The 23,398-nt window shown below is 44.1% G+C and overlaps 1 protein-coding gene across 10 annotated transcripts in view; it reads right to left on the minus strand.

Annotated features, from left to right (window-relative positions):
• VPS13D (vacuolar protein sorting 13 homolog D) overlaps positions 1–23,398 on the minus strand; it is a 244,693-nt gene that overhangs the window by 45,822 nt on the left and 175,473 nt on the right. For all 10 annotated transcript variants that reach the window (XR_012327971.1, XM_073795836.1, XM_073795842.1 and 7 more), the window contains 2 exons: positions 7,973–8,105; positions 4,834–5,029 (listed from right to left, as the gene is read on the minus strand). Coding sequence is in view for 9 of the 10 variants with exons in the window: in XM_073795836.1 (XP_073651937.1) it covers positions 4,834–5,029; positions 7,973–8,105 (329 nt within the window). In the remaining variant the exon portion in view is untranslated. The remainder of the gene's footprint in view (positions 1–4,833; positions 5,030–7,972; positions 8,106–23,398) is intronic.

Below are 23,398 nucleotides of genomic sequence, written 5' to 3' on the forward strand. Positions count from 1 at the left end.
TAATTTTACTGGGTAGCAATTAAAAACATTACGCTATTAAAACAAACATGGGGTAAACTGTAAAGTTCATTTACAGGTTTAAGATGAAACAGAAACTTTCCAGGAAATGGTGGACTGGCTCTGCCTCCAGATCCATGGGGCATCGGTCCACCGTGCTCTGCCTCAGAAGGAAACACTGGTGGAAAAAACCGAGAGCTCTGGTATATATCCTAACAAACATTTAAATTTTTATTCGATTTTTACCTTTGGAAGTTCCCTAAAGGCTTAATTCAAGCCAATTCTGCTTGATGTGTTATGTATGATACCAAGAAGGGCAAACAGCTGCTCTCAGAGCAGTGTTGCCAGACTAGAATGGAAGAGCAGGAGAAGCCTTCCCTAAACGCCCTTTGCTGATTTTCTTCTCACCTGTCCAACCTGACAGCATTCAGGCTCTGATGACCTTTTATCCCGGAGAGTCATGGGTAAGATGCAAACACTAACAAAAAGGGTTTTTCCTGAAAAAAATCCATTTCAATTTCACATCTAAGAGGCCATTAGTGGAAAGTCTCTAACAGATTTTGGATGGTGTCTTGGGAGTATGTGCACTGAAGAAGTCAAATATGCCCACCGTAAATCTTTTCTGTGAAACCAACCAAACGGTTACTCAAAAGCTCTCAGAGCAACTGGAATTTACATCTACGTGCACAATACAAGGGTCCCGGGATTCCAGAACATTATCAGAGTCCTGATGCTATGTTCTTAAACAATGATCTATCATTATCCCTCAGGTTCCCCCTTCCTCCTTATCTAACTTAAATAATGAGATAAGCCCCAACACTCCTGAGCTTTGCTAAATTAGTTTAAATATTTCAAGTTCTGCCAGCTCCCTCTTCTCCCCCCTGTTCTGGGTCTTGACGAAAAAGGTGAAGAAATATTTTGGAGGAAACCCCAGGGGCCCAGCTTCATAAATCTTCATCTGCTACTTTCTTGAAACGTCATGCGACCCCAAGTGTACGACATATGGTACTCAGAGAAATAAACAAGCAAATAAATAGCTCAGGGTCAGACCCTTCTTTCTTTTCCATGGTGTTTTTGCTGCTCCTGGGTCTCTGAGGCTTTCTACCCAAGTATCTTTTTAAACGCTACCAGCAAATACCACCACACACGCAGAGAACTGGACGTGCAGCCCAGCGGGCGCCCTGCTTTGGCCCGGTCTCCTGAAGGGTGGTGGGCTTGTCTACATGACTTCAGTGGCACCACAAGTGTGGCTGCATCGGTGCCATTTTCATAAACTTTACTTGGGAACAGACAAATGTGGCTCAACACACAGAGACGAGAAGATGCAACCTGAGCCAGCAGAACGTTGCCTTGGAAAAGGCTTCTTCCTTCAGTTCCAAACCACACATACTTGTACGGTTAACAAATGCAGCAGGGGATACGGGTCCACAGCATTCATGTTGAGGCCAAAGGCTCTGCTGTCCTCCACCCTCTCCTCTCCCCCACCCCCACCTGCCTTCCCAAGAACTGTTAGATTGCATGGAAATTTCAGGGAAAAGTTAGGTGGCTGTCTTCTTGGAATGCCTGCACACTCCAACAAGGAGAGGAACTTGGAAGTATTTTAATCTAAAAGAACTCAAGTGTGGGGGGGTTCCCTATAAATAAAATCATGTTCAAATAAACACAAAAAGGAGCCAATATTTCCTGTAAGGCCACTTTTCAGATGGATTACTGGAAGGAATAGCCTTCCACAGTTTTATGGCTTACTTTGCTATCATCTGCTTAAAATTTGGGTCAGTTAAAACATAGATGCTAAGATCTAAGCCCTCACTTGGATGAAATATTACAAAGGAAGCAGAAAGTCTCATTCCAAGAGCGGACTCAGAGGCAGAGCCCTTGGACTCCTGGGTTCTATTGCTGGCTCAGTCCCTGGACTCAGGTCAGCCCTCGGTCAGAATCTCACTTCTAATCCCTTCAAATCATTAGTTAGTCCCTGTTGTCTAAACAGTGGGGAAAAACCCTGAGTAACACCCCTGGATCCTGTTCAATCAACAGGGATGGCTGGAGACAGTTATAACTCACTTCCAAGAAATCAGGGTGATTTATCCCTTGGTAGAGCTAGTACGTTCCTAAGAGATCACAGTGTCATCAGAACAAACCCTTAAGGCACTGCAACATTTCTCCACCTGCAAAAATCTCTCTGCTCCTTTAATGTGACTTCAAAAGTAATATCACCCAGCATTTTATAGTTCTTTACAGCATCCACATTAAAATAACTCTGGTTGGGCTTCAAACCTCTGAGAGAGAGAATAAACAAACAGGTATATTTATCCCAGTTCATAGAGGAAGAAACTGAGGCTTGGAGAGGCTAGGAGGCTTGACCAAGGGCCCAAAGCTCATAGGTAAGGGGGTGGGGGCCGAGTGCTATTGTTTTCGGGGTCAAGTGCTCTTTTCTCTCTAGTGCTTGGCTCCTTGTTAATAACCCTACTTTTGGATCTAGACGAATGGACTAAGGGAAATTGGTTAAAGAGTTTCCGAAGAATCTGTAGTGCCTTTTCAGTGCAATGAAGGGTAAAGGGCCAAGCTTCTCTGAGGCCCTCAGTTCACAGGTCTAGCACGTGGTAACTGCAGCCTTGGCTCTCCCACTACTGGCTCCTCCAGGGACAGAGAGGAGAGGCAGCAGCTTAATGCCCCCCGCTTTGAGCTTCCGTGTCTGTAGGCCCACGGCTAGCTGGCTGCCCCTCACTCATCACTAGAGCTTTTGTTTCTAGGAGGAGTGAGTGACTAGAAGACAGCCGTTCTGGGCACTTGAATTAGACTGCCCAACTGCTGGTCGCTTTGAGACAAGCTGCGTAGCTTCCCTGCACCACTCTACCTAGAAGGTGATTCTTTCTTCTCTTCACCTGGCCAAGTCATACTTCTACTTCAGGCTTCATCTCAAATATCACTTCCCTAGGAAAGTCACTTCCCTTGACCCCACTGACCCCACGTTAGCAAACCTTCTACTCCTCGCCTTCTCTAATTATACAGTCTCACAGCACTCTGTAAATCTCCTGTGTTATTTATCACAATTTTAGCAAATTATTATTTATATGATTATTTGTTTTATGTTTGCTGCCCCGCTTGACTGTAAGTCCTTTGAGACTAGGGACAGCCTTGCTTTCTGCTATGTTCCCAACCCTGAGTTCTTAGGCAATTTTCAATCAATATTTACTAACTGAAAAATGAATGAGTGACAGATATACACTGACTGACACTAAACAGAACCTTCTACAGCAAAGCCAGACAACTGGTAAAAATGATACCACCACCTTTCTGCAGCAACCATTTTGTGCCCTAAAAAATATGCAAAACTTCATCAAGATTTCCAAACTGACAGTGTATAAAATGCAAGTGATTTCTTTCTGGTCAACATCATTCGAGTTTACAGCACAAAATATAGTATTTCTCAATTTAACACATACATCTCAGACCCTTTTGGAAACAACTCACGTAGTCCCTTGACCACTCTCGGATTTTAAGGATGAGGATGGATCTTCTGGAATTCTTAGGGGCCTTCCGCTTTACTCGTGCTTCATTAGGTCTTACTGTCCTAACAAAATACCTGTGGCGGACTTCCTGGGCTTTGAGCAGACACGGAAAAACTAACTGGAAACACTTTTGAAGGCTCCCTCCTGCCCCTCTTCCCAACTCCATAAATGCTCCAAAATATGCTCAAGGATTATTTCAGCTCTGCGTCTGAGAAGAGAATGTAAAATTAACTAAGTAAACCCTACAGATCCTTTTGTAAAAAAGCAGCTGCTTCCAGATGGAAGACTTTCTGGCAGAACATATTACGTGGTCCCAGTCTACAATCTTAAGTATTTCCCCTAGTGCAGGAATGTGTCATCAGTAAGGTTTCCTTGTGACAGAAAATGGATTCATTTTAACTGCGGACGGTTTCACTTCAAATCCTATTTGAGGGAGCGATAGGGTGTGGACGTGGCCCAGGCCCTAGGCGTTCTAAAAGGGGACACTGATTCACTCAGGGAATATCCATTAACCAGGCAGCAGCGAAATCCTCCTGGGCTTAAGTGGAGTCCAGCTTGGCTGGGAACCGTAACATTCATTATACCCTTTGTTGATAAGATCCCCAATTAGTCACTCTGAAAAAGGGAGGCTAAAATAGGCCACTAACACAAAGAGCGAAGTTAAAGTTGTTGGATTCTATGAGATTTGGAGCCATATGGGCTGTCACTGATTTCCTGTCTCAGCTGGTATCAAGGCAAGACAGCATCCCACAGAAGAACTGCCAACTTCCTTGGGGAGTTTCTTTATGAGGTTAGGGAACTGGCTGGCACTTTCAAGTGGAAGGAGAGCTAAGAAGGGACAGACCCATATGGTGAACCGCAGTTGCAGGGATTCTCAAACCACCCCATGGGGTCTCGGAGCAAGACACAGCCTACGCCCTGAGAGTATTCTTAATGGGCATGTAGGGGTCTAGTTAGTTTGGTGAACAGGGAACGTGTGTAAGGATCCAATCGTATTTCTGACTCCTCTAATGAAAAACTACATCACACACACACACACACACACACACACACACACACACACATATCCAGTACATGCAGATATAGATATAGATAGATAGATACAGATATAAAAATAGATCTGGAAAAATTCATGCCAGATTTTTGTGCCTCATTTTCATGCCTCTATATTAGGCAGGTCAGAAATTTTAGTTACATGTATTCAAATTTTTAAAAATCACATCATTAAGGCAGAAAAAGTATAGGATTCAACATATCAGTATGGCTCAGGAGAGGCAGCAGACCCGGGCTGGAAACTGCACAAGCCACTCCTCCGACAACCACTGACCTGGGGCCACTAAGTGTGGCTGTGTCTCTCACCGCCTGGGCTGTTTCTGATGCAAAGTCCAGGGCGCCTGCCACTGGCTTGGTTACAGTGCCAACAAGCCCCTTCCCAAGGCCAGATATGAAACCGCTGACACCCCCTTCTGTTTTCACACCTTCCACCGTTGAGGTTATAACACTGGTCAGTCCACCAATGATACCTAGCAGAAAAGACAAGGGCTATTGTAAGCTGGCCAAGGACAAAAGCAAAAGCATTTAAAGACAAACCCCTCAATTCCATGCACCTGGCAAGGTAAACTTAGGGGCATAATGTCCATCTCTTGATAGCTCACAGGCAGGCCAACTCAAGATGGGGAGGCAGCAGACTTGCCCACTGAGTTTAGAGTCAGAGAATATACATTACACATTGGTCAGAAGTAAAGCGCGTTTCACTTTTAAAAGAATCAAAGAGGGGTTCCCTGGTGGCGCAGTGGTTTAGAGTCCGCCTGCCGATGCAGGGGACACGGGTTCGTGCCCCGGTCCGGGAAGATCCCACATGCCGCGGAGCGGCTGGGCCCGTAAGCCATGGCCGCTGAGCCTGCATGTCCGGAGCCTGTGCTCCGCAACGGGAGAGGCCACAGCTGTGAGAGGCCCGCGTACCACACACACACAAAAAAAGAATCAAAGTAAAGCGAAGAGGTTAACAGTGACTACTTTTTAATTTTAGAGCATGAATAGCATATGCGCAATCAGGAGAGGGCGTAGACGCAGGATTAATTGACAGACTAGCAAACAGGGCCCTTGGGGAAAGCGGGGTCCCATAAAGCATAAGGTGGAGGGATGACTAAACATAAATCCTCAGTTTTCAAAGAACACTGTGTGACTGGCGAACACCAGCGAGTGCCTGAAACGGGGCAAAGCTACTGCACACTTTGCTGAGACAGCTGTAGGCGATCAGAGCAAAGGGGGAAGCCTTGATGAAGGGCACCCCAAAGCTGCCAAAGCCAGCAGGGACCCTCAATGCAGCCAGTTCAAAAGACCAACCTAAGTCAAAAGGACATTCCAAACATTTTGAAAGTTGACAACAGTGACCTTAAAGAGCCTCAAAAGTGGCCAGAAGTTGGCAAAGGCTGGAGAGGACACAGGCATTGCAGGGAAAAAGCATTTCCAGGATTTGTGCCAGGGACACTCACAGGGTGTTTACCCTTTGACAGTGGGGGTATGAGGACTCTCTAGACGCTTCAGCTCCAGTGAGACAAATTGGTAAAGGAAATTCCTTGGGTGAGAATGTACTAACAATTCACAACATTTCTTTTGCATCCTGGGTCCATTTGCTCCAGTGAGGCAACATGCCTTTCCCAAACTTTTGAACAAAGCTCATGACAGAGACAGAACATTACTAAACCTGGGTCAAGCAGGGCCTACAGGGAGAACGGAGCATGCCTCCCAGTTTTTAAACCAAGGAGATTCAATTGCTTCTGGTTCTTGTTATCTTTTAAGGGTTTTTTTTTTCATCCTGAAGGAAGGATCTCACTCTAGGCTACTGCTTTCATATATCCCAGGGCTTAATGGGTCCTCCTTGGATGAGGCCACTGGTTCTTGGTCTTAGAATGGCCTAACTGGCTCCTGGAGGTGTTGTCCATATTATCTGAAGGATCCTTGGTTGGAAGGGATTTTACAACCTTGAGACAATCACTCATTTTCTTGGCACACTGTTATGTCCATCTAAGAAGTGAGGACAGCCATGCTTTCTCTCTGCATCACAAGGATGCTGGACAGATAAAGACAAGTACACATAGCAGAGCACTTTATACTCATTAAAACAACAAAAAAACCAGTCCTCTGAATTACAGTTACTAGAAAGAATGATTAAATCTTTAAACCCAAATGACTGCCCAACAATCTACTTTTCAAGTCCATAAACAGATCAATTTCAGCCAAATTTTACTTCTAGCTGGACGTCTCCTTGGGGGCTGCTCGCCTTCCAGTTGGGCAGGCTGAGGAAAAGCAGAGGTATTTTGATCCAATCCTCACCATTAGGAAACTTGATAAACAAAAACTAAGAAAAACATGATTTTTTTATTATGTCTATTCCTTCTTTTTTCCTCCAAATGCAGACAATCAAGACTTGATTAACCTTGATATAACTTCTGATAGCTTCAGACTAGTCCTAAGAATCTGGTACCAACAGTTTAGTTCACAACCATTACTAAGCATGAGCTATACGCCAGGCATCACATGAGGCTCTGCCCAAGTACAAACGTGACTAGAGGTGGTCTTTATGCTCTCCTGGCCCTCGCAGCCCATCAGGAAAGCAAGACACACAGAGCTAGCTACATACACAACCCAGACTGCCTCGTGTGCTCAAATCATCATCGATTCTAACTGCGGACAGTGGAGCTGGGCAAACGTCATCTGAGTTGAGACTTGTAGGTGGAGCGGGATTACGAAAGGCAAGGAAGTGAGGCACAGAAGGGGAGGCAGAAGAAACATGAGTGATCAATGACTTGGAGGCACGTCTGCGGAGCAGGACATGGCTCTGGGTGGCTGAAATATAGTGTGGCTGGGGGACAGTGGAGGGAAGAGCTGGCTGGGTTTACTTTCCTAGGGGCCTTCAACGCCATGCTGAGAAGTTGCTGATGCAACAAAAGGCAAATGAGTCAGACTGAAACATTAAAAATCAGAATTCAAACAAATTCAGAGACTTAACAGGCTCATGCCATCTCCTGGGCACAAGGATGTATAATCCCTGTGAATGTGCATTTATACAAGACTCAAGAACGTCGGGGCCACAAACCTGGCAGCCAGTTTCACATTTTGCTTTCTCTGGAAGGAATAATCCGTAAGCAGAAGGGAAGTCTGGAAGCAGCAGTCCTATATTCTAAAAAGGAGTTCCGATCTTTATACCTTAGGACACTTCGGGGACAGAAGCCAGAGAACAGGAAGGAACTGCAATGTGCACAACATTTTGAAAATGAATGAAGAGTTCTCACAGGCTGTAACATTTCAACCCAGGGAGGACAGAACAAGAGAGCTTGGAGGGCTTTCAGGCACACCCAGATACCAAGCTAGGGTTTCCTCTTGCAATTGGATGGGCAAAAGGCACCTCCGAGGAACTGGGGCAGAAGAGCCACTCTTCAGCGGCCTGATATCACATGACTCACCGTGAGCCAGGCCGTGGATGCCAGCTACAAGGTGTTCACCACTCGTGGCTGCGTGGTATCTGATGTACTCCCGCTCCGACTGATGGCGATTGTCCATCGTCTTCCCTAAGCCATCTGACAACGTCCCCGCAAACTGGAATGAATACAAAACAGAAGGAAAAGACTTTTTACTGTTCTAATTATTTTAAATAAATACCTTCCCTTGCTCTTAGCCGCGAGTCAGTAAATACTGAATGAGAGAGAGATTAATTGCTGAATTACATATACTGTGTGTCCCGGAAGAGTGGTTTTCAAGCACTGGACACAAAACCAATTGTGGGACATTTACACAGGTGGACACAAGGCTTGCAAACAACTACTAAAAGTCCATAATGACATTTACCTTTCACAGTCCTATTGCAAACTTACTGAAAAATTAAAGGTATAACAAAATGGCCTCAGGGAGGAGAGGCGAGCTTTGGGATTCTATAACGGTAAGGACAGAGGCTCTTTGCCTTAAGAATTAGTGGATTCAAAATAGAAATGTGGCCAACTGTTGCTTCAGGGTTTGGCATCCACATTTTGAGATGCCTTTTCTTTCACTTATTCAACAGTTACCAAGTGCCTAGGTGCCCAGTTCCATTTGTCAAAAGAAACACAAAGTCTATGGAAAGGTTAACAGGTTAGGTTACCTTCCACACAAAGTGGCAGACTTGAACCCATGACTTCAAATGCAAAATCCTCCCCCACCAATCAGAGAGAGATTTTATTTATCCTGGCATACTTTAACCAGAGAAGCTGTCTCATCCATCAAAGCTGGATAAAAAGGACATAAAACTCTGTTTTGTCACAAGACAATTTGAAAAGGTTTAAAGTGACAGTTAATAAACCACAGGATACTTACCCTCATCATTCAGACATAAAAAGGGAAGGATATCAAATATGTAATTAACCTTCTCGAGAAGGATCTACCAAAACAAGTGGTTTAAGTGCCAATGACCCAGGACTAACCTTTTAGAAAACTCACAGGAATGTTATTTAGATACAAAGCTCAGAGGAACGACTCGAGGCAAACAGCCTGCGGTGAGGACCCGGTACACTGGCAGCCTGGCCATCACAAGGCTATTTCATTCTGCTTTGGCAAGGAGGGGCACACAGATCTGCCCTGAAAGCCATCAGTCCTGAGGCTTCTGACACGAGAGACGAGGGAAGGTGAGAGTTCTGGGCACAGAAGAGAGACTAGGGGAAGGAACAGCAGTTCCATGTAAAGCAACGGTTCCTGGAGCAAGACTTGGGAGCTCTCATTCCTTTCCCTCTGACCAAAAGCTTTTATGATCTCAGGCAGTGATCACGGACCTTTCTGGAGATGCAATCCTTATCATTACTTGCTTTTTTGCCTAACCTTCCCTGTCACTCCCTGTTTAATTAGAGAACTGGTTAATGAAAAGTGATTTTACACTTTCCTTTAGGATGGAGACACCATGGGATTCTGTACTAAGTGGGGGATCCCACTTGAGAGCCCCTGCGGGCCACGAGCTCAGGGGTCTGGCCAAACCAGATACTAGTCTCGACCATTCCAGTGGCCACGTGACCCTGGGCCAGGTGCCTGACCGCAGCACCTCCCTCTCGGCATCTGGAGAATGGAGATAGTCCTGACACTGTCATGTGGCTAAAAGAATCAGTGACAGCGGCTCAGGGTAGGAATCTAGTTAGCATTCTTACTGTTATTATTAGTCAGCTACTAGTCCAAGGAGGAACATCGTGCACCATTTGAAGAAAGCCTTTCACAGGTTTAGATTTATGGTCATTTGCACTAGGCTTTAACATAAACAAAACAAAACAAAACAAAAAACCCTCTCTTTCCAGCAGATAAACACCAGCCTCCAAAGTGAATTTTTGGAGTGGTACCATTTATAAAATTAGAGTGTTGGACTTGGTGGTTTCCAAAGTCCTTTCCAGCTCTGACAGTTTGTGATCTATGATCCAAGTTAGAATGTCTTTATTAAGCACTTACTCTGGGCCCAGCACAGATTTAGGTACTGCTGAGGATACAAATGAATAGCAGCCTTGGACCTATTCTCAAAAATGACAGTCTCGTTAGGAAGATAACAATTCCATACATGAAACAGCTACAAGAACCTGGAACACAAAGTGCACACGCACTTGGGAATCAAGTGAAGAGAGAGAAATGTGACCCTTGTTTTGGAAAGAGTTCCTGCTATGTTCTGGAATTATGTAGGCTGCCAGTGGCCCTCATTTAGGGTGTGGACAAAAATGCCTCCCCCTGATATTACAGAAAAGGTGAGAGGGCGGTTCAACTCTTACCTTCCTGGAGAAGAGAGATCTCCCTGGAAGGGATATTAAATTAACGTCCTGTTTACCTGGCAGCCAACTACTTTTCCCCCCAAGAGAATATGGGGGAATAATCCAGGCAAACTGCCCAGTACCAACCCCTTTCCTATAACTGACCCCGTCCATCAAGAAAACAAGTTCAATATCCAAGGTCTACGAGGGAGCCTAACTGCCAGCTGATTCTGTTGCAGCAGCCCCGGCACCCCAGCACCAACCGGTCTTGGGTGTTTTCTGCACGAAAACACCATATTGACCTCAGGAGGATGGGATAAGATGACCTAAGAGATCACTCGTCCCTCTAAATGCTGGATTCTTCCATGTGCTTCTCAGGGGCCTCACCACTGCCCTGGAAAGGTGCCCACACCTATTCCACCTACTCTAGGGATTCCATTTGAATTACCACCTCTCTATCTATTAAAATATTACTGTGTAAGCCAGCTGGGCTTGTCCTTTGTCACTTGTGGGTGGAAGTAAAGGGTACAAAGATATTGTATTAATAGGAAATGACTACAAAAGTCTTCACCCCTAGAAACGTGACGTTGAGAACTCAGAAAACTTGCAATGATGTAGAAAATCCATGATCCAACCAAACCCGTACTGATGAGAGGTTAATAAGATTTTACAGGGAGAGATATTTTATAGGAACTAAACCGAAGCCAGCCAGATGAAGGGTCAGAGGCTGGGCTTCAGGCCAGTCCACTGGGCTTCTGAGTATTGAATCCAGGGCACCACAAAGCTTGTGGCCTTCTCTCACTGTGGGAGCACTGAGTCATCCTTAATTCCATCTCTCATTCCCCACCTCAGTGGGAAAGTAAATCACACCCCATATCTTATTTCTCCCTCAAAGGGTGAGAACACATGGGCTGTAGGGGGAGGTGATTCCAGTAAGCACTCTTTATGGGTGCCCTCTGGAACTGGTCTTCCCTGAGGCTGGAAGCGTTGTTTCACACATGTCCTCGACTTTGAAAATGATCATCCAAACAGAGCAGAGATTCCCATGAGAGCTACAACATCATGTGGGAGTCGCTGGTGCAGGACAGGCTTCACCACCCACCCCAGCTCTGCCTCTGCATTTTAAAAAGAAAAGCCATATGCATTGAAAATCAAGCTCAGGCTGAAACTTTTTCATAGCAGATGCTCCAAATGGGAAATGAAGCCTGGGGGCAGATACTCAAACAAAGGAAAACCAATCCCAGAGGCACTGGAGGGAAAGCTGAAAATCATCAGGATACAAGCAAGTCCAATCCAGCTCTGCACCCAGTCAAACAACTAATCAGTCAAACATGTACGGAACCCTCCTGCGCCCCAGGCTTGTGAAGGAGAAGCATAAATCACAAGTTGTGTCTGCCTCTCTCCTCCAAGAAGATAGGTAAGTGGCATAAGGGAGAGACATTTACACGTGAGCTCGAATTCTGACTGTGACATTTAATAGCTGCGAGATCATGGACAAGTAACTTCGCCTCTGTGAGCCTCTGTTTCCCCATCTTCAAATGGGAATAAGAATAGCCATCTACAAGGATGCCATAAGGATTAGATATAACGTGCAAAGCACTTAGCACAGAGCCTAATACACGAAGCACTCAAGAAAAACAGTATTGAGTTATCCAAACTTCAATTTCTTCACATGCAAAATGGGTACAATCGGATTCTGCAGGGTTGTTGTGAGGATTAAATGAGGCAGTGAGCACATAAAGCATCTGGCAGGTGTGTCCCCGGTACAGCGGAAGCTGTCGGGGAGGGAAGCACCAGAGCAGACAGCATGAGCTAGCAATTGGAGGGTGATCTGTAGCTAACTCGTAACTCCACTCAGTGTAAGCTACACCTCAACACCAGAAGGAGCATTTACAGGGACTTAGGTCAATATCGCTCACTTGGTAGCCATTTCAAGTCCACAAAAAACTTAAGGCTGCAAGTGAATACCGTCCTAGCTAAAATGAAAGGTTCTGAAGGAACAGGATGTCCTTCAGAAAACCTGCTATTACCCTTGCAAAAACAACAGTGACTTCCCCCCTTCTTTCACTGAAGGACGCTCTAGCACATGCCACACTTGTGAATTCTGGCCCCAGCCAGAAGTCATTAATTTCTATAAAGCCGTATTTTCAGCAAGGGGGTAAAAATCCCAGAAGTACTTCAAGATGCCCATTCTACTGCGTAGCTGACACACACTACGTGTCAATACCCCACCTTCCAAAAATAACCCCACTGTCTACAGAAATGGAGCCACTACAAATTAGCCTGGGTTTAGAGCCGGGCTCAGAACAGCTGATTTTATAAAACTGAAATTCAAGTAGATGCTGGAATGATGCAAGAGAAAAAATTTACACTGTGTCCCTCTGTTTCGTCCTATCAGTTTTCCTGACCCTTTTAGGAGATTCAGCAAGCATGGGATGCCAAAGATATTTGGCCAGTGTAACAGAAGCCTGGGCTTGAATTTCTCCCCCTGCTCTGGGGTTCTTCTTTCACAGTTATTTACCTAATGGAAATTTTCTCTTTAGTATCCTTGCTCCACTGAGTTATTGCTGATGACAGCATCTTCCTTGTCACCAGGGCCGATGTGACCCACGCAGCACAGGAAAAGGTAGAGAAGTATTAGGAGTTCGTGTGTGAGGGAGAGTCCTTCTTCCAGCGTAAGGCTGTACGGCTGCAGGTCTCAGAGCCGCCATGGCCTGCAACAAGCTATGCTAGAAAGTGGAAACCCAGAACCCCAGCTATACGGTGCCAGAAGGAAGGGCGCCGTGAACTCTGGGGGTGCTGCCATGACGCAGTCAAAAGGCAGCGGCAAAGGAGTCAAGTCCTTACCGCGCGCGCTGTGCAAGCTGGTGAGAGCTGCTTAGCTTCCTGGAACCTCAGTTTGGTTCTGAAAAAAACAGTCTAAAGGGCTGCTTTGAAGGGTTAAGGAGATAATGCGAAATGCCTGGCACACAGGAGGTCATCAGTTTTTACAAGTTTCTTACAAGCAGTCTGGAGGCTTAAACTGCAGAGTTGTTTCTGACTCTGCCAGAATACTAGTAGGAAAACCTCCTTTAAGTCATGTAAGACCTAAGTCGCTTCAAAACTAAGGTCTTCACCACTTCACTCGTGTTGCTAAAACAGCCACCGTTAAAAATGATTCTCGGAGTCTGAGTTTTGCCTTAACATTGAAAAGCCCTTTTGTGATACTTGTGAACAGAGCAGAGTTAAAGGAGAATGTGATCCAACAAGTAGTGGGTATCTGTCACCAACACAAGGCAAACCAAACAGCTAGTCCTCACTCGGCCAAATGGTGGAGGGGGCAGGCTGGGACTGGGGACCGGCATTTAAAACAAACAAACAAAAAGGCATGGAACAAGTTGAGGTTTGGCAAGAAAGAGGCATTTCTGGACCCCAGATCTCTATCCACTAGAAGTGGGGCAGGTTTGTCTTTTTTTCAGTTCTACTTGGTTATGATTATGTATAGCCCTTAAGGCAAAAAGAGAAAGGGGAAGGAATCCAGAAAAGAGACCCTGAATAAGAATAATAAAGACATTTTAAAGCTAGGATTGGCATTCTATTCCAGCTAACATGCCTAAACCAATGACCTTGGGTTTTTTTTTTGGGGGGGGGTGCAGAGAGCTCTGGAGATCTAAAAGCCCTCCTACCCTAAGACATACACCATGTTGCTATTTCATGGGTAAACACTTATCAGGCAACAGACACTCCTTTTCAGTTAAGAAACAAAGTTATCCAAAACCACCCAGAATTATCTCAGCACACAAGGTCTGAACATAAAAGCAACAAAGTCAGACCTCAAGACTGGCCTGGTTCTTAACTAGCCCAAGACACACGCCTGCTGAACTGGCAAGTCTCTCTTGATCTTCCTGACCCAGTTGTGAACTCAGATGTTGTTTCAGATTAATCTAGAAGCTCAGAGTGGATTGAAGCACTCTCATAATAGGATTTTGCTTTTCCTTTAAAATGGATTGGTAGAGTTTGCTAGAAGGCTAAAGCACAGAAATAAACAGAATACACACGGGTAGCATCAGGAAGACTGATTTTCGACAACAGACAAGTATCATGTCTGTCAAGTCCAATTTTCCCTTTTCTTTTCTACATCAATTATAAAGGATCATGTGGGCAGGACGCATTTCTAAACCCAGCTGTGGACAGGATGGTGTCCCAGCTTTAGCTCTGTATCAGCCAGGCCTCGTCGTAGGCTTCCCCCAAGAAGGGGTAGGGGATCGTGCTGAGGAGCCAGGCACCCACTTATCTACCACTGAAAACCCCTTCAAGCACACGGAGGGAAGCCAGAGGTGGGTTTCCCTACAGTTAGTGCTAGTCAAGGGGAATAACCTTCCCACTCCTTGAGGCCTCCATCTGCCATGCCAACAAGGTTTTCAATACGCATAAATGGCCCGCACCTCAGTACTGCACCGAGAGACAGACTGAGATGCGGGAAAAATCTCTCCGAGGTGGTCACACCATAATGCCTGATTGGGCAGATAAATTATTTCAACACTAGGAAAGCACACACGCTTTGGGTAGCAAGGATCCGAACTCTGTCACTGATCCCAACTCTGTCACTAGTGTCAGCGGATGAACATGAGCAAAACACACACTCTCCTTAGGGAACAGTGTCTTCATCTGTAAAACAGGGAGGATGCTATCCACGGAGCTGCTGGGTTAATCCAAAGAGACCTTAGTTTTAAAAGTACTCGGGGAAAAAACACAAAGCAACGTGTAAATGCCAAGGGTTATTACTGCAAATCTTATTCTTTCTTCTAATGCATGCTCCACTCCCCGTTCCTCCCCAACTGAACCCTGCATGTCTCATCCTGTAATATAGGAGTCACCTTATACCCATTCTGGAACAAAGGAAAGCATAAAGAAGTCAATTATAAATAGACTAGACTCTCAAAATGCAGAAATTCAGAAACAGAACATTTCACAATAGAAAAGAAGCTCGAGCTTATCTCATTCCCAGTCACAAGGACTTCATTCTTGTAATGTACTTTGTATTTCAAATGAATAGATATATTCTCTTTAATACCAAAAGCTTGGGAAGAAAGGAGAAGGGTGACATCATAGAGGACAATCACAGATGCTAGGCACCAGTATAAGCTGAGCTTCTTACTGAAAAAGTCAGGTGTGTTTCAAGGGTTTGAAATGCCATGATGAGATTTTTTTTGGAAAGAAATCTGTACCCAACCGGTTTCTTCAAGTAAGTGAAGTTTTAAGTGCGTATGAGCAGAATGGGTAAAGGAGAGCTTCCAATTGCTGAAGACCACAGCGTAACTTTTAGAAGAGTAAACACAGGCCAACAATGATTACTGCATTGTCCTGAGGATGTGGCATCTATGAAATCATTTATTAGTTTAATCCTCACAACAACCCTACGAAGTGGACTCTATTATTATCCAGTTGTACGGAGGAAACTGGAAAGGCCATGGGTGGGGGATGAGTGAAATAGGATAGGGAAATTAAGAGGTACAGGCTTCCAGTTACAAAATAAATGAGTCACGGGAATAAAATGTACAGCTTGGGGAATATAGTCAATGATAATGTAATATCTTTGTGTGGTGACAGATGATAACTAGACTTGAATGTGAGCATTTTGAAATACACAGGAATATCAAATCCCTATGTTGTGTACCAGGAACTGTAAGTCAGTTGCACTTCAACAAACAAACAAACTTATAGGAAAAGAGATCGGACTTGTGGTTAGCAGAGGCAGAGGTGGGGAGAGGAGGAAGTGGACAAAGGTGGTAAAAAGGTACAAGTTGCAGTTATAAAACACGTTACGTACGAGCGATGTAATGTACATGATTAATATATTTAGCACGGTTCTGTGTTATATATGAAAGTTGAGAGTAAATCCTAAGAGTTCTCATCACAAGGAAAAAACATCTTTCCTTTCTTTTCTTCTGTATCTCTATGAGATGATGGATGTTCACTAAATGTACTTGGTAACTATTTCATGATGTACGTAATATTTAAGTCAAATCATTATCCTGTACACCTTAAATGTTTACAGTGCTGTATGACAATTATATCTCAATAAAACTAGAAGGAAAAAAAAAAAAAAGAAACTGGAAAGACCATGATCATCTCCAGCAATAGCCTGCTAAGCCGCTAAGTATCCACGTATATTTGATACTGGATAATCTATGGAGAGAACCCAACTGTGATTTCTGTTATTGTCTCCAAGGAAAATTTCCTCCTGAATGCCAGTGAAAATCTTATAGAGACGCCAGGTAGACATCCTTCCTTTCCCAAGCAGTGGTGGCGACAAAGGAAGGAAGCTGACAGAAGTGTAAAAGTTTCCAAAACATGACATGCAAATTCCTGGATAAGAAAGAGGGTCAGGCTCCAGTCCCCCTTCCTGACGAGTACCCCAATTCAGACACCCCACCCCTTTCCATCACCCACACTTTGCCCTAGGCCATGCGGCCTAAAATCCATCTCCCCCTCTCCCCAAAGCTCTCACCCTCACATCTGAAACAGGCCCCAGACAGAGAGGAGGTTCTGTGGATGCCCACCGCGTGGACCACATTACACCACGCCAGGCCACCGTGCCCGTGCACCATTTGCAGTTGGGGAGAAATACGGAAGCCACGCTGGGCGGGGACTGGGACCAGTGACTGCAAGAGTCCCTGCCTGTGAAGAGGCCTGCTCTTCCTCCCCGCTTCTCACAGAAGGATCTGCTGAAGCAGGTGGAGTGCCAAAGCGGAGAGATTTACTCCGTCAGAGCTGATGTGGTCAAGCAAATCTAGCTGCTGAGAGGCTGTCGCTCTGGCATGGGCTGCTATGTGTGACAGTAACTGACATGTGGAGACACACATACAAGGGGGTGGGCGATGGGGGAGGGAAAGCTAAGAGGGCTGCGGGGAGAGAATCAGAAAAGCCCAACCATGCTCCTAGGGGGGTGAGAAGGGCTCCTGCAGCTCGGGCTTCACTCCCCTCCTCTCTACCTCTGCTGCGCTGCTCCTCCCCAAGCCCACCTCCCCCAGTCTGAGAGGAACACAACGTTCAGTGGACACCAAGGTGCTGTTTCTTCCTACTAACTGCACTGCATGGGGGTAGATGGGATGGAGCTAGAGATACAAGGGCCAACTTTTCACGTGTCAGGGAGGTTGTTCAGCAGCAAGTGTGATGGATGCGAGGGAGAAGACAGCAGGCGGGGAACTGGGCTTCAGCACCTGGGAGAACAAGGGAAGGTGAGCCTCTCCTGGGGGGTGGGGGTGTGAATGGAGGCAGTTCAGCGCCAAGGTACTTGAGTCCTAGGTCATTTCTCCTGAGACCTGGCTTGATCCCAGGCTCAAAGAAAGGCCACAGGAAGGTTCTTTTAAAAACAGACTCAAAGGTTCCCACCCTTCAGAAGGACTAAAATTTAAAAACTGCAGTTGGGCTCCTCAGAAGCCTCTGGTATTTGCCTGGGATGTCCCCTGGATTCCTTAGTGGCCTTTTAGTAGGTGTTCCTAACTTTAATATCCTTCAACCCCGCAAAAGATGACCTGGGAGAGAACATTCAGAATTCACACCCATCTACTTCCTGCAGATCTGGTGTTTTACAATCCTGCTGAATTAGGCATTCCCAGGTTAACAGATTTCAGGTCTAAAAAACAAGTCCTGGAATGAGGAAGAAAACACAATCCACTTAACTCAAAAGGTGCCCTTTCAAAGGTGACTTAATGGACCTATTCTGATGTCTTGTGTTGCTTTTAAAAGAAAACCTTCAATTACTAGGAAGATAGAAAAATAGGGGCTCTGGTTCACTGTACTTTCAACCTAGAAGAAAGCTAATTAACCCTTGTTTGTAAAAAAGATTCACCCATTTTCTTGCCGAAACAGAACTGACTCTTTAGGATGAAGTTTCCTTAAGGATCTCTTATAATTTCAGGAGTTAAGGCTGATATAGTCTCTACCCCCCGACACACATTCCCGTCCACTGACCATCCTTCCCCACGATTCTTCTCTTTAAGCATCAGGCTCTGGTCTGTACTGAAATTAAGTCCCTCTGTAAAATTCTTGCTGTTATATACCCCTCACTGCAAATGAAAAGCTCAGAACGTAAGTTCTGCAGGGGAATGCACATGAGGGGAAATCAAAGCACTGGGCACTTGAAAGTAGAAGGATGAAGAAGTATAAATCCTCTCCAGAGAAAAATCATATCAGGCAGAGGCTCTAAAACACTTCTTACACAGCACCCAACATTCAATAAAAACTACCAGACATGGAAGTCAAACAAAAGGACTGAAAACTAAGAAAAAACCCCAGACAAGATCACTTACTAGGGATCCAGGCATTAGAGTTATTAGACACAGAGTTTAAAATAGAATGATAGTAATGTTCAAAAAAATTTATAGAAAGATGGAGAATTTTAGCAGAGAACTCAAATGTTAACACATGGATGAAACCAGGAGAGTAGACAGAGCACCAAAAAGGATTAGTGAGCTAGAGAGTGAGTCAGCAGAAAATATCCGGATCAAAGCACGAAGAGAAACAAGAGCATAGGAGACTCAGGGGACATGGTTTTAAAAGTCCAACTTCCATTTAATTGGAGTCACAGGAGGAAAGAGTGAGAAAGCGGCAGAAGTGCTATCTGAAGTGACACAAGCCAAAAATTTCCCCAAATCTCTACAAATTAAAGACATTTGACAAATCCTAAACAGGAGAACCATATCTAAGCACGTCATCATTAAAAACCAAAGACAAAGAGTCACAGGATGAAAGACATATCACCTTCAGAAGAGCACCAATAATACTGGCAGCAGTTCCAACAGGAATAATGGAGCATCACGGAACGGTATTATTCAGGGGCTGAAAGAAATTTGCCAATCCTGAATTCTAAATTCAGTAAAAATGTCTTTCAAAGAGATAGGTGAAATAAAGATGTTTCTGGGGCGGGGGGAAAGCATTAATGGAGGTAAAGTGTTATAAGGACCTTGTATTATCTGAGAAGGAAAATAAAAAAGACACAAAGATGGGACAAATAAATATTCTATGACTCAGTAACTCTGCTCCTCAGTATATAATGGAGAGACTCTGCACATGTGCTCCAGGAACCATGAACAAGAATGTGAACAGCAACCTTGTTCATAACAGCAAAACACTGGAACAGTCCAAATGTCTTAACAGTAAAGTCAATAAATTGTGACACATCCATACAATGGAATACTTTATAGCCATGAAAATGAATGCACTACAGACACACGTCAGCATGGATGTAACATCAAGCTAAACGTAACGTCAAGCTAAAAAAGAAAGGTCACAAGAGGATATATTTAGTTTGATTTTGTATGTAAGTTCAAAACAGGCAAAGTTGTTTAGTGACACATACAAATATGGTAAAAACTACATACAGAAAAGACGTGATTAACACAAAATTTGGGACAGAGGTAATTACCTCAGGGTGTGAAGTGAAGGAAGGAAACGTGATCAGGGAGGTTTCAAAACTACTAATATGTTCTAGTCTATCAATATAATATTCTAGTTTAAGCTGAACAGTAGGTCCTGGTATTCATTTGATAGTTCTTTAAAGTATACATATACTGTATGATACTCTATGTATGACTCTTCCATAATTAAAAAAAAAATTTACGGAACTTGTTTTCTAAACATGCCACCAAAGGCAGAATTCACTTTTTAAAATAAAAATTAACTTCTTTAAAATCATGCCCATATTTGAAATATCACCACACTCAGAGACAGCAAAACCAGACTGTTTGCTAAATTTTGCCACTCAGGCAGGAAAAGTGAAAAAACAGAAAGAAACCACCTAAGGAAAAAAATAAAGGTAATTTGGACAGCTATTTATTAGAATCTTGTAGAAAACTTCTCATTGCAATGATGGAGACAAAAGCAGACTGTATAAAGGTCCTTTCTCCATTCAGCACCTTCCTTCCTCCACTAAAAGCAAGGAAAATCTTAGAAATGAACCCCTCAGTAAAAGGACAAGAAGCTGACTAAAAAGAGGTGGAGAGAAATGAGGGCTTGCATATTAACATAATCGAGTCCACCACACGGACTTGAAACTCTTCTCTTCAAACACGTGCTACAAGTTAACATCATATGACTTTAGTTTCATTTCTTAGTTTAGAGCTGAACTGTCCAATAAGGCGACCACATGCCACAGGAGCCCACTGAACACTTAAAATGTGGTCAGTACGAGTTATGATATGGTGTATGTGTGAAATACATACTGGAATTCAAAGAGTTAAGATGAAAAAAAGAATGTAAAACATCTCAATTATTTTTACATATTGATTACAAGTTGAAATGATAATATTTTGGATATAATGGGCTAAATAAAAATATTAAAAATAATTGCATCTGTTTCTTTTTACTTTTTTAATGGGACTTCTAGAACAGTTTCAATTACAAGTGTGGCTCACATTATATTTCAATTGGAGAGTGCTGGTTTAGAGGTCTGACTCTAAAAGAAAATGTTTACGGACACAGCTTATGAAATTAAAATTAAACTCAAAAGATACCCAAATCTTAAATTTCAATTATTTCCTAGATAATCAATAATATATTGCAAATAGCTACTATTCACATGGGCAGAAAATAACAGATGAAAGGCATTGGTCTGGATTTAGGAAGAAAGGCCTTTGTTACCCAAGATGGAAATATCTAGTAGAAAGGTGGGTAGAAAGTTAACTACAGGGACGTACCCCCATCAGGTACTACTCTTATCGTTCCCCTGCCCAGCAGGAATGGCTCCAGGTCTACGACTTTTCAACTTCAGGTCAGCCGTCACAGATGCCTCCGCAGCCTTTGAATGGCCTCTCCCTGCATACAAGCCTGCAGGGTTACCACTGCTGTACTCCTTCTGAGTGTAGCTTTATTAGTATGGGTGCCCGGCTGTCATGTAAACATGCTGTATCTGTTTTGCTCACAAGGCTACATGGGCTGCAGCATGCTGAAAGGCTTGGAGTGCATGCTCCAATGACAGGGAGCCAGGGAGGTTTGGTCATCTTCGTACCATACCACCAGACAGTGTCTGGAACACTGTTAGAGCAAAATAAAGATTTGCTTTCCATTCTTTTTCAACTCACTAGCACTTAACCCCAGTCCCACTTCACAGAAATGATAGATTCTACTTCACTAAGGGAAAAAAAAAACCTCTTTCCTTACCCCCCACCCACCTTAAATTGAATAAGTGAGCTATTTCTTAAACCTAGACCCCTTCCTCTGTGCTCTTGTAAGACCCTGTCTTGGCTATCACTCAATCAATCCTTTTTTCTCTTGTACCTTCAGTCTTTCTGGCTTCTTCTTCTCAGAATGACAGATGCAATTGAATCTGCTCAATCTTAGAAATGCCTTCCGTTAACTTTCCCTTCCACTCAAGTTATTATTCATCCATTTTCTTCCCTCTGTGCCCATATCTCTTAAAAGATACGGCATCACTGTCTCTTTTTCTATTAAATGAAGGCTCTGAAGGCACGTTCCTATAGCAAATAACACAAACCAGGGATCAAAACATATAATGGTGTCCCCTCAATACCCATAAGGCTGGGCATAACTGGAAACAAAGGGGAGCATGTTTAGTAGCAGTTAATGCCTGATTTCTTAGCACCTCTCCCAGACAAGCGGGAGCCCAGGCATGTTCCTGGGCTGCAGGTATAACACGAGCTTAAGGCTGTATCCAAGAGGCAGCATCCAGGGAAGAAAAGAAAAACCATCTACAGTCCAAGGCAAAAGGCGGGAAACAAGGCAGAAAGAACTCCCTGAAATGTATGGAACTCCTACCATGTCTTTTCAGAGGGTGCCTGTGGCTTTGCTGATGGATAGGAATGGGGCCTCTCAGAGGATCTTGAACCTCTAATCCTAACCCTTAACAACTGCTGTAAAGTCTATAAGGGTCAGAGATGCAGGAAAGCAGGACATCATTGCCTTGGATGTTTCTTAATCTTTAGATAAGTGCCTCAACTTCCTACGCTACCAAAAGAAGAATGCCAAATGGACTTAAAATGAACCTCAGAACTTCATGGAACAAGATGAGAAAATAAAATTGGGAGATTGTTTCCCCCCCACCCCAAAAAAACAAAACAAAACAAAAACCTCACTCTAGGAATCCACTGAAACGAGCCCTTTAAGCTCAAAGGGGAGAGACGCTTGCTGAAAGCACGCTGCTCAAGTCCTAACTGTCTGGTCCACCTCTGCTTCCCCGGGGCGAGGGACAGGGCCAGGCACAGGGTATGGATGCGTACACGACAGTGCAACTAGGGAATGGACAGGTGCTGGTCTCCCTAGTGAACCTGGAATGAACTCACAGGAGCTTTGGGAATAAATGACCAAAAAGACTGCTCACTGGTTTGACTTGAAAGTCCGTATTTTTAAAAACGTGTTCTTTTTCATCTCTTCAGCTCCGTGTGCTAATCACTTTCCTTATGTTGAGGGGTATCTGGTTTAAAACTTTGCTGAGAAGTTTTCATCTGTTCTATCTATTGAGTGCCAGAGGATACTGAGGAGACTGGGAGATTCTGGCCAAGTATTTTCTTTTAAGGCACTGTAGCGCGTTCACATTGCTATATCTGTGCGCACAATTCACAGAGTCTATGTTTACAGCAGTCACAAGTGAGGCTGAAACATGTAAAGGAAACCAGAGAAGTTCTGGAGTCACACATTTGGGTAAATTTTGGCTTCACTTATTGGCTGTGTGATCTTCGGCGACTTCTCAGTGTCCCTTCTGTAAACTGAGATAATGCTGAACTCCAAGGGTCCACCCGTTCCTTCCTCCTTTCATTTCTTCCCTCCTATCAACAAAAAACGTACTTTGCATCAACTATGTGTCAGGCACTGTTCTAAGCGCTGGGGATGCAGCAGTGGAGAAAACAGACAAAGCTTATGGCCCTCTTGGGGTTTATATTCTAGTTGCATAGACAATAAATGATATAAATATACAAAATGAAAGCAGTAATAAATGTTAAGTGAAAAATTAAGCAGGGAGGGAGGATAAGAGGTAGTGATAGAGGGGGTTGCAATTTTAGATGAGGGAGGGGCGCTAGGAAGTCTCACTGACAAAGTGACATTTGGATAAAGATGCAGGTGAAAACCATGGGGTTATAGAACATTCTAGGCAGAGAGAATTGCTGGTACAGAGACCCTGAGGCAGAAGTTCTGAGGGACAGCTGA

Source organism: Tursiops truncatus, chromosome 1, assembly GCF_011762595.2.
Source record: "Tursiops truncatus isolate mTurTru1 chromosome 1, mTurTru1.mat.Y, whole genome shotgun sequence".
Taxonomy (NCBI): domain Eukaryota; kingdom Metazoa; phylum Chordata; class Mammalia; order Artiodactyla; family Delphinidae; genus Tursiops; species Tursiops truncatus.